Here is a 14607-nt window from a genome sequence, read left to right as displayed (position 1 = left end):
TTTTTTTTTTTTCCGGAGATCTTCAATTTAAAACGGATACGTACAATATAACCTTTTTTCGATATTTTCATTTTTTTAATGGCTTCATTAAACTGTATAAGTACCATTTTTTCCATAAAAAAAAACAATAGTTTCAAGTGCTTTTTTTTTTTTGTCAATTCTAATAAGTTACAATGGTACCTTCTATGCAGTAAACAATTACCTTAATATTACTGAATTATTAAACAAAACAACTTTAATCGCGTTAGTAGGTGAAAAATTGCTGCCATCTTGTTTACATCAAAACGGAAAATTACCTCCCTTTTTTAACTCTTTTGTGTCTTTACGATCTTTTTATCAAATTCTATTTTTATTTTTTTTTTAATAAATAATTTTCCACCTTATCGATTTTCGTAATTTTTGGATATAATCATCTTAAAAATACGAGGTACCATTGTTTTTATGTGAAAGTCAGTATTACGATTTCCGAAATTTCGTCCCAATAGTGTTGAAGCAAGCACCAAAAAATCTTATTTTAATTTTTTTTATTGACGGCTTGCGGGCAAACCGTGAAATAGTTTGTGGGGAGGGGGATCGGAATAATAAAAAAAAAAATAAAAGCACTTTTTTAACAACATAATTCAACGTTTGAGTTAATAGCAATCGAAAAGATTAAAATATAGACAATTTCTAAAATTAGTATCAAAAAGAGTTTTTAAATTGCCGCTAAAATTACCGAAAACCGGTGAATGTCCCTTGTTTAAAAAATAACCATAATCGAGTTTTTTTTTGGGGGGGGGGGTTAATAATTATAATAATAACTATTATTACTATAATTAAATAAGTCATAGAGATATACATCTAAGTGAATGGGTGTGAATTTGAAGCTAAATTCAATATATACTTGGAGAATGGCGATTTCTATTTTATTTTTAATATTCGGTCAAGCCGGCCCACTTTTTTCCGGTCGACATTTGAAAGTGAGTCACTGCGAAAATATTCCATTTTTTTGTTGTTGTTGTTTTCATTTTCCTTCGACATTCTACGTTCTTTTTTTTATTTTAAACAAATTTCATGCACATTTCTACGGGATCAGGTAATTATTTGTTTAATATAATTAAGTAATTTATTTTACATTTATTAAGTGTACTTTTGTTTTTTGTTTTGAATATTTATTTTTTGTTTGCTGGATGTAATTATCAGACGTTGCCCGGGAACTTTTTTTTTTTTTTTCCCAAGTGTTTGGTCGTTTACAAAATTATGTTTAACCATGTTTGTTTTGATTCGTCGATGTGTAATAAGTTCATAAAAAGTTAAGAAACTTTTTTTCTTATCTGCAATAGAGGCTTCTTCATTTCTTCTTTTTTTTTTGATGTTTCGTCTAGAACGTTTACGACGTACATTCTTACTTAACTGAGAAAATCAAAATTTACGATGTTTACTAAACTATATTGAACATAAGACTGATTTTACGTCTCGACACTTCAATTTGAGTTGCCCCCCCTTTATTTCATCAAATTTAATCATGGCCAACAAAAACACTACAACTCGCTTAGTGATAAAATTTGATTTTCTTGATTTTTTTTTTAAAAAAAAAAAAGGTAAATTTTGACGACGTGTGCCAGCGTATTATAAACACCCACAACCTCCCCATATTAAGAACGTCTTTCGGAATAACCCCCCCCCAAAAAAAAAAACTCGAAATTTGTTCTTAAACATAGGAGGGATATTCCGAAAGCCGTTCTTAACATGGGGAGGTTGGGTGTGTTTATACTGCAGTGGGGCTGGGGCACTGGGGCAGGTCGTTAAAAAATGCAAAAAAGAAACTATTTGATCAAATTACGTGATTTTTGGAATATTTCATCTTCCTTCTCGGTACTAGTGCAGAGAGTGATCTGAAATAATAACGTTATTATTTAAAAAGCCATTCTTAACATGGGGAGGGGAGGGTGTTACCTATTCTATACTTCAACCTTACAATTGAATAATAAAAAAAAAAAAACTTTAAACTTGAAAATACGATTTAAAAAATAGCGCGGATCACTCTCTGCACGAGCACCTCGTTCTCTGATTGGTAGTGGTGTCACGTACATACAGACTTTTCTGTAATTTCTAAGTGATAATCTGAAAAAGCACAAAAAAATATTATGATCGCTCTGAGAAATCTGACAATGATTTTGAGATCTTTAAACTGTTGTTTCTGACTAGTATTAAACGTTGATAGACAAAAAGTTTAGTATTATGTTTCACAGTAATGCAATAAAATCAAACGAAATAATGTATTCCTCAGATGGGAAGCCTCTGTTCTAGAAAAGAACGTTTGTTGTTTTATTTTCTACTAGCATTTCAGTCCGGCGTTGCCCGGATGTTTGGAGGTGTATGTTGAGCAAAAAAAAAAAAAAAAAAAAAGCGGTCAATTTTTTTAAACTTTGACCGCTATTATGACCCCTTAAAATTTATTGTTTTGGGCTCAGATCAAGTTATTAAGTTAGATCCATGTCCAAGGAACCTGTATTTAAAATTTTAAGTGTAAGACCCCAAATTGTCGGAGGAGTTTGGTAGAGTTCTCAAAGGTCAAATCGTTGAACTTTAACCCTTTAATCGCCAAATTTCTGGACGAAAACCGATCACATCGATTTTCCCAAATCTCAGTACCCTTTATATCAAATTTCGAGCCTGTAGACTAAAAATTGACAGAGTTATTGCGTAGGGAAATGTACACACACAGACAGACACTTTCACTTTTATAGATAGGTAGATTTTCATCAGCAAATCACTGTAAAAAATACATAATGGCATCGTTTCAACGTTGAACATTATCGAAAAATTCGGCATTTTTGCATTTAGGTAGGGTGTTTGTTTACATTAGTCTTTTAAACCAACACATTTCAGGTGAAAACATTACGGGTAAATATAGGGATTCGATACAACAGAACACCGACCACTCTAATTTGTTTTTGATGGGGTAACCGAGGTGGCTGACAACGAATCTGATAATCAACCCCGTCGCAAATTTACCGTTTGCATGGTATTAACCCCTGAACCATTTTTCGCCATTTTACAGCTTCCGTTTACGCGAGCGCGCGGTGACATAAATGATGGCTGTTAAATGTGCCTTCACGTAGTAAACTGTCTTTCCACATGGTGTACGAAAAGAAAAAAAGCACTCCAAGTGGAGGGGGGGATAATGTCAGAAAGTTCATTTTTATTTTTTTTATTGGAGGACAATTCAAAATTCGAAGAAAAGGTTGTCTAAAAGAAAATTTAAAAAAATACATTATAACGCGCAGAGATTTACCAATTAGAATACCATTAAACATTTTTAGGAGATGTTACTGTTTTCTGTTTCCCCCAATGTAAACAGAAAATAGTAAACTCTCCTAAAAATGTTAAATGGTATTCTAATCGGTAAATCTCGGCGTGTTATTTACGGAAAAACGGTTAATTAAACTGCAGAAGCACCTGTTAAGCCACATAAGTTCTATAATTGACCCCCCCCCTTCATAAAAGATTGAAAAACATAAAAATGTTTGGTGCTTGTGTTTTTGTAAACCGCTCGTGAAAACTTTGTTTAAAATGCATTAAAAACTATGTAAGACAAAAAAAAATAAATAAATAAATTCTCCGAAAAGTACTATAATGTATTTTTTTAAATTTTGTTTTAGACAACTTGTTCTTAGAATTTTAAATTGTCTGCCAATGAAAAAAAAAATAAATAAATTGAAAATTCGATTCTGAAAAAAAAAAAAAAAGTCTTTCCGACATTATTCCCCTCCTTCTTGGGGTGCTTTTCTTCTTTTTCATATAATTTTAAATGTTCCACAAAAGATTTGTACGCCATGTGAAAATGCAGTTTGCTACGTGAAGGAACGTTCAACTGCCGTCGTTTACATTACCGCACACGTAGCATAAACGGAAGCTGTAAAATGGCGGAAAATAGTCTCTAGGTTCAGGGGTTAATACCATGCAAACAGTAAATTTGCTTATCAAATTCGTTGTGTTTGATTATCAGATTTGTTGTCAGCGACCTTGATTACCCCTAAAAAAAAACAAATTAGAGTGGTCTGTGTCCTGTTGTAGCGTATCCCTATATTTACCACACTATCAAGTACTTTTGTGTCATGGTGAAATTAATATAAATTCTAAAAATCACAAAAAATGATCCAGTTGAAAAATAATTACAAGTAAAATAGAATTTATAGAGTTTTATCATGTTTTAATAGGTGCTCGGAAAACCCCTACATGAAAAACTGGAATAAATAAGGAGCCAGTTTTCCTACCTAGCAAAAAGGGACCAGTTTTCCTGGGATGAATTTTCCTAAATTCGTTTTAATGTGGAAGAATTCTGCAACCAATTCAGTATAATGAAAGAGGGAGATAACTCTTGATGAAAAATAAACATTATCTGGAAACGTAATTGTGGCTGATTTTTTATTTAAAATACTTCTAGCATATCATCTATTGGATCATTTTTCATAAGTTTTGGGAAATTTATACTAATTTTGCAATGACACATAGGTATATAATAATGTTTTTACCTGAAATGCGTTGGTTTAAAAAGATCAATATAAACAAACATCTATAAATTATACTTTTTTTTTCGCTTGATTACTTGTTAAAATACTGGAAAAAAACTTCCTTGCAACCTCTTTCTCACAGAAGAGACGTTGCAAGCATGTCTCTGTTTTATCATTATTTTCATGGTAAGTGCTCGTCTGAGCTCCAATCTATGGTCCCCCCCCTCACCAAACATTCACGAGAAACACTCATCTGGCTGAATAAACTAACAATAAGTTCCCTCACTCTTTATCTGTGCCTAAACCTAAACGTAAATTCCATGAACAAAGCTTCTTTCTTAAAACTGCACGCCTGTGGAACTCTCTTCCGTTTACCTGCTTTCCAAAAAACGACCCTGGTGTCTAACTCTGTCCCGTGGGGAGGCATTGTAAATAGGTACAATATGGTTGTCTTCAAGTCCAATGTAAACAAGTTCTTGATGAGTCGTTCCCCTTAAGTTAACTAATTTACCAAATTTCCAGTGCTAATGATTATTATGTTGTCCTTTTGACCACCGTACACTCTTTAACCCTTATCCTCGAATGGCCTCTGGGCCTTGATAAGTGGTGTTTCTCTTGTAAAAAAAATATTTGGCTTTACTAAGATGATCAGCCAGATTTTACCCATAAAAATTGAGACATTTTGGTATTTGTACAGTTTAATCTAAAGTTTAATGAAAATATTGAAAAAAAATTATATTATACATACTTGTTATGGAATGAAGTTTTCATACAAAAAAAATCACTTAATTTTATCAAGTATTTTTTTTTTTTTTTTTTTTTTTTTTAATGAGAGCGATCATTTCATCACCATTTGCCTATTTCCGGGAGTACCTTTAAACAAAAAGTGATTAACAAAGGACTAAACAAAAAAAGGATTAAAAAAGGACATAAAAACTCTGTAAAGTAAGTGGAAAAAAAATGTAAATCTTTATCTAGGTATTTTTTCTCCCCATGTTTCCAAATAATCTTGCCTAATTTTGGCAAACTTTAATGTGTTGATTAAACTGTACAAGTACTGCCATTTAGAAATGTCCTCAAAACTCCTGTGCTTGTACAGAACTCTCATGTAAAAAACTGAGAAATTCAACAATTATAAGCAGGCCCCTCATTGTCTGATTGACCACCCACTCTCTTTGATTATATACCGTTCACTGGACAAAACAGGGGAGGATAAAGCAGTAGCCCTTGATATATCTAAGGCTTTTGACAGGGTATAGCACGATGGTCTTCTAAGGAAAATTAGATTATATGGTATCACTGGAAGAATACACAATGTAATTAAATCCTTCTTAAGTAAGAGAAAAATCCAAGTTGTCCTCGACGGTCATACATCTAAATAATATGATATAAATGCGGGAGTACCCCGGGGGTCTATCCTTGGATCTTTATTGTTCCTGATATTCATAAATGATCTTCCTGATAAAATTGTTTTGGAGGTGGGTATATTTGCCGATGACACCATCCTCTATAACAGGCATGAAGGGAAAACAAATGAACACATATCTAAGGAAATGGCAGAATCACTAGAGGATGACCTCCAATCTGTAGTGGAATGGGGACAAAAATGGATGGTCACATTCAATGCTGCCAAGACTAAGCTTGTTTCCTTCTACCACCAATAGCAATGGCTAAGAATACACTGCCTGAAAGTACTTCCTTTAAACACCTCGGCCTAATATTTACAGGGAACATGAACTGGAATATATACATTGAGAGCATTGCCAAGGCTGCTGTAAAGAAAGTGGGCTCTCTCTACCGTGCCAGAAAATTCCTTACGCCTGAAAGTATCCTGTACCTCTATAAGGCCACCATTCGCCCATGTATGGAGTATTGTTGTCACATTTGGGCTGGTGTATCTGCTGCTTGTCTCTCACTCCTGGACAGGGTTCAAAAGAGAGTCGCCAATCTGATAGGTCCTGAACTGTCATCTAAGCTTCAGCCTCTGTCCCATTGATGAAATGTTGCATCCCTCTGCCTGTTCTACAAATACTTTAAGGGTGGCTGCTCTGACGAACTGCAAGCACTTGTACCTCCTCGACGTTACTACCCCCGATAAACCCGACAAGCAACTAAGTCCCACCCCTTTACAGTAGAGATCCCTAGGTGTAAGAAAGCCTTTTACTCCAAAAGTTTCTTCCCCAGAACTGCAAGTCTTTGGAACTCCCTTCCGGGATACTGCTTTCCCAACTGTACTGATTTGCAGAAGTTCAAGTGTAATGTGAACAAACATCTTTCTACTCATCTCCCTTCATAACGCTGCTGCTAATTGTCCCCGATAGTAGCCCCCTACTTCAAAGTGGCACTTGCCTTGTTTGGGGTGAAGATTGAATAAAAAAAATTAAAAAAAGATAACGGACTATTATCTTTCGAGCTGCTACCAGCTCTTTTCAGAGGCAAAATAGGCATTTCCTTTTTTGCAATAAAGAATGGATAAAATTTGTGTCCAATTTTAGAGGTATGCTTGTAATTGTTACGTTAATTTTTTGCCATTGTCTTGGAGTAAAAACAGGTCAGAAGAAATATCTCACAAAACTAAACTAAACAAAAATCTGTATATGTACTGATGGAAATAAAATATTGTACACAAAAAATCATGTAACTTGATCAAGTAGTTTTAGTTTTATGAAAAAAATCATTTTTAAGCAAATTTGAGTTCTTCCAATGCACCCCTCCCAATGTTAAGAATGGCTTTCTAAAACCTTGATATTGTTCCTTTAGACCGTTTTGAAGATAGTGTCACAAGATCAACACCTGTCGTTTAGCCCTAAAATTTGATTTTCTTATTTAAAAATAAAATTACTTGCATGATTTTTGGTATACGATGTTTTGTTTTTGTCACAGGTGTTTACATTATACAGAATGTTTCTTTTATTTTTGTTTTTTCCTGAGGGGTAATTCTGGACAAGTACCAAAACTTCCCGGTTTTTTTTTCTTTTTCTTTTTCTTCTCCTTTTTTTTTTTTTTTTTTTTTTTTTAAACAAGGGTTAAATTTAAAAAAAAATAATAATAATAAGCTTTGGAAGTTCTGTTTAAAATGAGTGACTCAATTAGGAATTAACCTGTTATTTGTTGTGGAAGATTTTTTAAATTATCTTAGCTTTTGGAAACAAATGCATTATCTCTGAAATAAATTTTTATTTGCTTTTTTAATATCTATGATCTTTATTTGAAACAAACTATGGAGGGAAGGGATACATTCCTTATATTTAACTAGCCATCCTTCAAAAACTGAGTGAATGCTTTGATTCGCTTCAGCTACATAGTATTTTTTTTATTATTACATTTTCACCCCAAACAAGGCACAGTGCCACTTTGATATACGCGACTACTATCAAGGACATGCATTGCAGGGATACTATGTAGGGAGTTGAGCAGCAAGATATCTGTTCACGTTACACTTAAATTTATGCATGTCAGTACAGTTGGGGAAGCAGGAAACCGGAAGTGAATTCCAGAGTCTAGCAGTTCTGGGGAAGAAACTATTAGAGTAGAAGGCTTTGTTACATCTAAGGATCTCTACTGTGTAGGGGTGGGACTTAGCTGCTTGTCTGGAGTATTTACGTCAAGGGGGTAGAAGGGTTAGTAGTTTGTCAGAGCATCTACCATTAAAATGCTTGTAAAACAGGCAGAGGGATGCAACATTTGTCAATGGGACAGAGATTGAAACTTAGATGATAGCTCAGGTTGGCGAATCTCTTTTGAACCCTGTCCAGTAGTAAGAGACTGGTAGTAGATGCACCAGCCCAAATTTGACAACAATACTCATGGTGGCCTTGTAGAGGTACAGGATACTTTCAGGTATAAGTGACTTTCTAGCACAGTAGAGAGAGCCCATCTTCTTCACAGCAGTTACATTACATTATTGAACTCCTTATGTGCCTTAAGTACTTCTTGGGTGCTGTCAATGTTTAAAAGGTTTTTTTCAACAGTGGCTTTTTAATTTTTATTTTTTTTTTCCATTCCTGTTAAATAAAATTTAATAATACATGTGTATAAATGATATATAAATATTATTTAGTTCCATTAGACATATGTTACATATTAAAATCAAGACAGAGTTTATGGGATACTGTAGCTTTTTACTAATTAGCATGGTGATTTAGCCTTGAGTAATCTCCATAGCTTGTTGATTAATAATCATTGTTGTTTCTTGGTTGATTGTTTTGTTGTCAGTTGTTAATTTCTAGTAGCCATTTACAGTACACACAAGACACCACAAAAAGGAAAACATGTACAATTTGTTTTTGGATGTTAAAAAAAAAAAAGAAGTTCTCTTCAGTTTATTTATGCAAAGACGCAGAATTGGCCATTATCCGTTGACTGACATCATAGACAAAGTCTTAACACACAATTGCATTTTCAAAAGTACTAACCAATTTACATTTTAATAATTTTTCAATTTTTTTATTTTTTTATGGTTCTGGTCCTTCATTAATAATTCATTGTAAATTACACATCTCCTGTCTTGTGTTACACTAACAAAATGTACAAATGTTGACCCACAACGTGCCATCTAGTATTATATATTATTGACAGTGTTTTTTTGATTTTAAAGAGGACGGAAATGTTTTTAATTTTTTATTGTTTATTTTTTTTTTTTAATGAACCAAATCTAATGAATCAAAAAAAAAAAATTAATGATTGCAATGTAATGCTGGTTCTGTGCAGTTCTAGGAGGTCCACTCTCCCAGGCTTTGCCTTCTCTCTTTGAAAATAGGTTAGTTTATTGCAAATCACCTCCTTCGGGGAATGCTAATGACGAGGCTGCACAGGCATCTTTTGCAGGGTCAGAGTACTTTTCCTCTGGAGCGCTGTCTTTTCATTCCCACTTTCCGACTGTCACATTTGTCGTGGTGAGAGAGGTATTAATTCTGCCCTCTCTCCAACTGTCTTAATTAAATGTTAGTTGAAGACAGCCGTCACTTAATGATGGTACAAAAGTCAAGTATGTTTATGCTTTGTCTCGGTAAGCCATCATTCCAGGCATTACCCCCTAATTTGGAAGAGGGGATCGGTTTATTCATCAAGGCACTCCTATCAGAGAATGCTGACAGGTTGGATCCAGATTTATTAACCACCTAGAACGCCTTCTTTGGGAGGGAGCCTGTACTCGTCGCTATAAATTAACGCAGTGGGAAGCAGGTGAATATACTTAATAATTATTACATTTTCATGTTCGGTTTTAGGACATTTTTTATCATCATATTCTAAAATAATGAATTTATTTATTTTTTTATTTTTTTATTTTTTTTACAAAGGCATCACCACTTATCAAGGCCAAGAGGCCACTCAAGGATAAGGGTTAAAGAGTGTACAGTAGACATTGGACAATATAGTAATCATTAGTAATGAAAATTTGGTAAATTTGATAACTTATATAGAACGGCTCATCAAGAACTTATTTACGTTAGACTTGAACACAACCATATTGTAGTCAGTCGGAAAGCAGGAAAACGGAAGACAATTCCACAGGCGTGCAGTTCTAAGAAAGAAGCTTTGTTCATGGAATCTACGTTTAGGTTTAGGCACAGATAAAGAGTGGGGGGAATTATTGATAGTGTTTACAGCTAGACTAGTGTTTCTTGTGAAAGTTTGGCGAGGGGGGACCATAGGTTGAAGCTCAGTTGAACACCTTCCATGAAAATAACGATACATCAGAGACAAGCTCGCAACATCTCTTCTGTGAGATAGAGGTTGCAAGGAAGAGAAAAGGACATCTACGAGGCTACGAAGTCTATTTTGAACTCTATCAAGGCAGGACAAGTCCTTTCTAGCAGCTCCTGCCCAGATGTGGCAACAATATTCCATCCTTGGATGTACCTGGCTCTTATATAGATAGAGAATAGCATCAGCAGTGAGATATTTACCGGATCGATAGAAAGATCCCACCATTTTTCCAGTGGCCTTGGCAACAGATTTGATGTACGTGTTCTATTTAAGATCAGGAGTAAAGGTCAAGCCCAGAAGCTTGTCAAAACTTGAGGCCTCCTGAAGACGAGAGCCATTCATTTCAATTGATGCCAGATGTGGATCAGAATGTTGATGATGTAATTACTCCAACTAAAACTCCTCAACTTTGACACTCGCCAAACTTTCATAAGAAACACCTGTCTAGCAGAAAACACTATCAATAATGTCCCCCACTCTTTATCTGTGCCTAAACCTAAACGTAGAATCTACGAACAAAGCTTCTTTCTTAGAACTGCACGCCTGTGAAACTCTCTTCCATTTGCCTGTTTTCCAGCTGACTACAATATGGTTGTGTTCAAGTCTAACGTAAACAAGTTTTTGATGAGCCGTTCCATATAAGTTAACAAATTTACCAAATTTCCATTACTAACGATTACTTTATTGTCCAATTTTTCTTCTTGATCGTTACATGTTTCAGTTACTTCCCTTGTTGGTTACTTGTGCTAGTTATTTGCCTAGGCTAATACCCTTAGCTAGCTCATTCCCCCACCCATCCACCGCTGGAGACCAACAATATGCGTGTTACTTCATCACAGTCAGGCGAGAAAAGAGAAAGAGTTCTGGTCACAATGCATTATGGTCCCCTTGTTTTCTATATCGCTCCGCTTACAGCCAAATCACCTCCTAGCTAGGGGATGGGGAACCACGACAACCAGTGGCACTAGAAATAGTGCCACAATATGTTGCCTAGAAAGAAATGAGATGAAGATTTGATAGATTTATAATGTGAATCTCAAGTACAGGCTTAGATCAGATGACATCTGAGGGAGGTTTGATAGTATTAGGAGATGTATGCAGAAGAGGAGATTTTGTTCGTTTGGCCACTTTGGAAGAATGTACAAAAATTTTGGGGTTAGATGTAGAACAGTTGAGGTAGCAGAGTCAATTAGGAGGGAATGGGCCAGGGAATACGTAAGAGGAAATGATAAGGATAGATTTGAGAGAAACAGGGATAAATGAGTACTTGACCAGAGATAGGTTATTTTGGAAGTTAATTTTTAAAAGCTGTTTAACACCTGTAAAATGACACTGATGATTTTTTTTTTTTTTGTTTACTTTTTATTATCCCAGGGTTTTAATTTCTTTTTTCTAAGGTAATTTTATTTTAATTATTTTATATTTAATATATATATATATATATATATATATATATATATATATATTTTTTTTTTCCAAAAATATACCGGATGACCCACTTAAAAGTAGCCCAGAAAATGTAGTAGAGAGAAAGAACATTCTTTTATTGTTTAAATTACCTTTAGTATTACAAAAGATGCTGGGAGTGCTCCACGTTGACATCTAGGTATTTCTGAGCACGTTTAACAGCGTTTGCAGATACTGCCTGTAGATCCTCTTTGGTGATTCTCCTGATAGCATTCGTAATGTTCTCCTTTAGCTGGTCTAGAGTGTGAGGATTATTTGCATAAACTTTTTGTTTTAAAGTCCCCCTCCCCCAATGACAAGTTTGGGGAACATGGTGGCCATAACCCTTTGCTTATTGTTCTCTCTTCCGTAGCCATGTCATGAACTCGTGTCAGTGATCTGTGAGACGTATGGCATGTAGCGCTATCTTGTTGGAAAAAGAATTGCATTTTGTCTTGTGGTGTCAGTTGGTTGTTAAGAAAAAGATTAGAGAGAGATCGAGCTACTTTTAAGTTGTACACTCTGTATTTCTAGCCTGGTTGTTCTTGAAACTATTGATTTTCACACGCACCCGCACCTGCATTATATTATTATTGTATCATTATTCAGAATGGGTGTGGCAGAAAACTGGTTTTTAAAAAATGTTTTCTATGGCAGAAATCTTCTGATTTTATAATCTTCTGCTCGTATAAGCTAATCGGTGACTAACTCATTAGCATAAATCGTGGTTTTGCTTTATATCTATATTTTTTTTTACTCATGAGTCACCACTTATCAAGATAAAAAGTCACTCAAGGATAAGGGTTAATAAGATGAATAGACTGACAGTTGAATGGTGAAAAATATTATGAGAGGATTGAAAATACTGAATCAACTATGAATTTGAAGATGACCATGTTCTAACCCTCAGAGAAAAAAATCTGACAACATGTTTCACAGATGGAAAGTTCTTGGAAACAAAATTTATTCATGTAAATTTCCTTTTATATTAGGCATACAGAGAAAGGAAGGAAAGTTCTTTATGGTGGGGATAGAAGATCAGTTCGTGTTGTGAAAGTTTTATAAAAAGAAACCAAAGATTGAAGCTCAGGCAAGCATCTCCCATTACATTAAGAATACATTAAAGAAAAACTAACGACCGTTTCTTTTTTTTTTTTTTTTTTTTTTTTTGCAACAGTACTTCATTATAAGACGTATCTGATTCAGGAAACGTGTACTTTCTGGGGTAATATAATGATTCAATGGGGAGCGCTCGGCCTTTCCCGGTTGTAAAATATGCTTATATATATTTTAATTCACGCAAATTTCGTATTTGTTAATACAGAGCCAATTCTCTCTTGTATTGCACTTAATATGTAGTTAATATTGTACTTAATATGTACTTAATATGCACTTAATATGCACAATATGTACTTAATATGCACTTAATATGTACTTAATATGTACTTAATATGTACTTAATATGCACTTAATATGCACTTAATATGTACTTAATATGCACTTAATATGTACTTAATATGTACTTAATATGCACTTAATATGTACTTAATATGTACTTAATATTGTACTTAATATGTACTTAATATTGTACTTTACGTTGTACTTAATATTGTACTTAATATGTACTTAATATTGTACTTAATATGTACTTAATATGTACTTAATATTGTACTTAATATGTACTTAATATTGTACTTAATATGTACTTAATATGCACTTAATATGCACTTAATATGTACTTAATATGTACTTAATATGCACTTAATATGCACTTAATATGTACTTAATATGCACTTAATATGTACTTAATATGTACTTAATATTGTACTTAATATGTACTTAATATTGTACTTTACGTTGTACTTAATATTGTACTTAATATGTACTTAATATGTACTTAATATGCACTTAATATGCACTTAATATGTACTTAATATTGTACTTTACGTTGTACTTAATATTGTACTTAATATGTACTTAATATGTACTTAATATGTACTTAATATGCACTTAATATGTACTTAATATTGTACTTTACGTTGTACTTAATATGTACTTAATATTTTACCTGATATGTACTTAATAAGTACTTAATATCTACTTAATATTGTACTTAATATGTACTTAATAGTATTTACTTCAAAAGTGCTAAATACGTAGGTAGAGCTAGTTAGTAAGTTATAAAATATATATGGCGATTAAGCTACACTGAATATTCCACGTTTCATCCACTCTAGGACTCTTCAGGCTTATGCGCCTAAGCCTGAAGAGTCCTAGAGTGGATGAAACGCGGAATATTCAGTGTAGCTTAATCGCCATATATATTTTATAACTTACTATATATATATATATATATATATATATATATATATAGTATGTACTAGCAAAAGTACCCCTCATTGACTGGGTTCAAAAACAGCCCACAGAAAATGGACTCTGATTTATGAAAGTATGAGAGGTTATGAAAAGGAAGGGTTGTAAAGAGATAGATTCGAATTTGGGGTTATCAAAACCAAAGCAAAATATGATGAAAGTAAAAATAAAATAGATAAACCCCATAATTCATTATACCATACCTGTTCACACTGAAACACTTATAATATTTTGTGGATCTATATTAAAAAACCTTGTTAAACTTAGTGACATATTTCCATTCTATGGAGGTCAGGCACGAACGAACACCCCATAATTTTATTATACCATATTTCTTCAAACTGAAACATAATTATCAAAGTATACTTACGCAGATAGATATGAAAAGTCTTTATTAAAGTTTGTGTCTATTTCCATTCTATGGAGGCCAGGCGTGAACGCAGACCCCGCAATTTTATTATACCATCCCTATTTAAGTTAAAACATACTTATCAAAGTATTATAATGTACATCTATATCAAAAAAAACTTGTAAACGTTTTATTTTTAAATTTTTTATTTCCATACATTGTGGACCAGGCGCG

General features: G+C 33.6%; 1 protein-coding gene across 4 annotated transcripts in view; it reads left to right on the top strand.

Moving 5' to 3' along the window:
- Positions 1–813: 813 nt before the first annotated feature.
- LOC145297620 (uncharacterized) overlaps positions 814–14607 on the top strand; it is a 50267-nt gene continuing 36473 nt past the window's right edge. Inside the window, exons 1-2 of one of the 4 annotated variants that reach the window (XM_080143695.1) lie at positions 952–1075; positions 5330–5441. Coding sequence is in view for 2 of the 4 variants with exons in the window: in XM_080143694.1 (XP_079999820.1) it covers positions 849–959 (111 nt within the window). In the remaining 2 variants the exon portion in view is untranslated. Of the gene's footprint in view, positions 1076–5329; positions 5442–14607 lie in introns of all 4 variants that reach the window. The other 3 variants (XM_080143694.1, XM_080143698.1, XM_080143696.1) reach the window with 3 other exon arrangements.

Source organism: Euprymna scolopes, chromosome 18 (assembly GCF_053919585.1).
Source record: "Euprymna scolopes isolate OS-2025 chromosome 18, ASM5391958v1, whole genome shotgun sequence".
Lineage (NCBI taxonomy): Eukaryota > Metazoa > Mollusca > Cephalopoda > Sepiida > Sepiolidae > Euprymna > Euprymna scolopes.
This window is presented reverse-complemented; position numbering and strand designations above follow the sequence as displayed.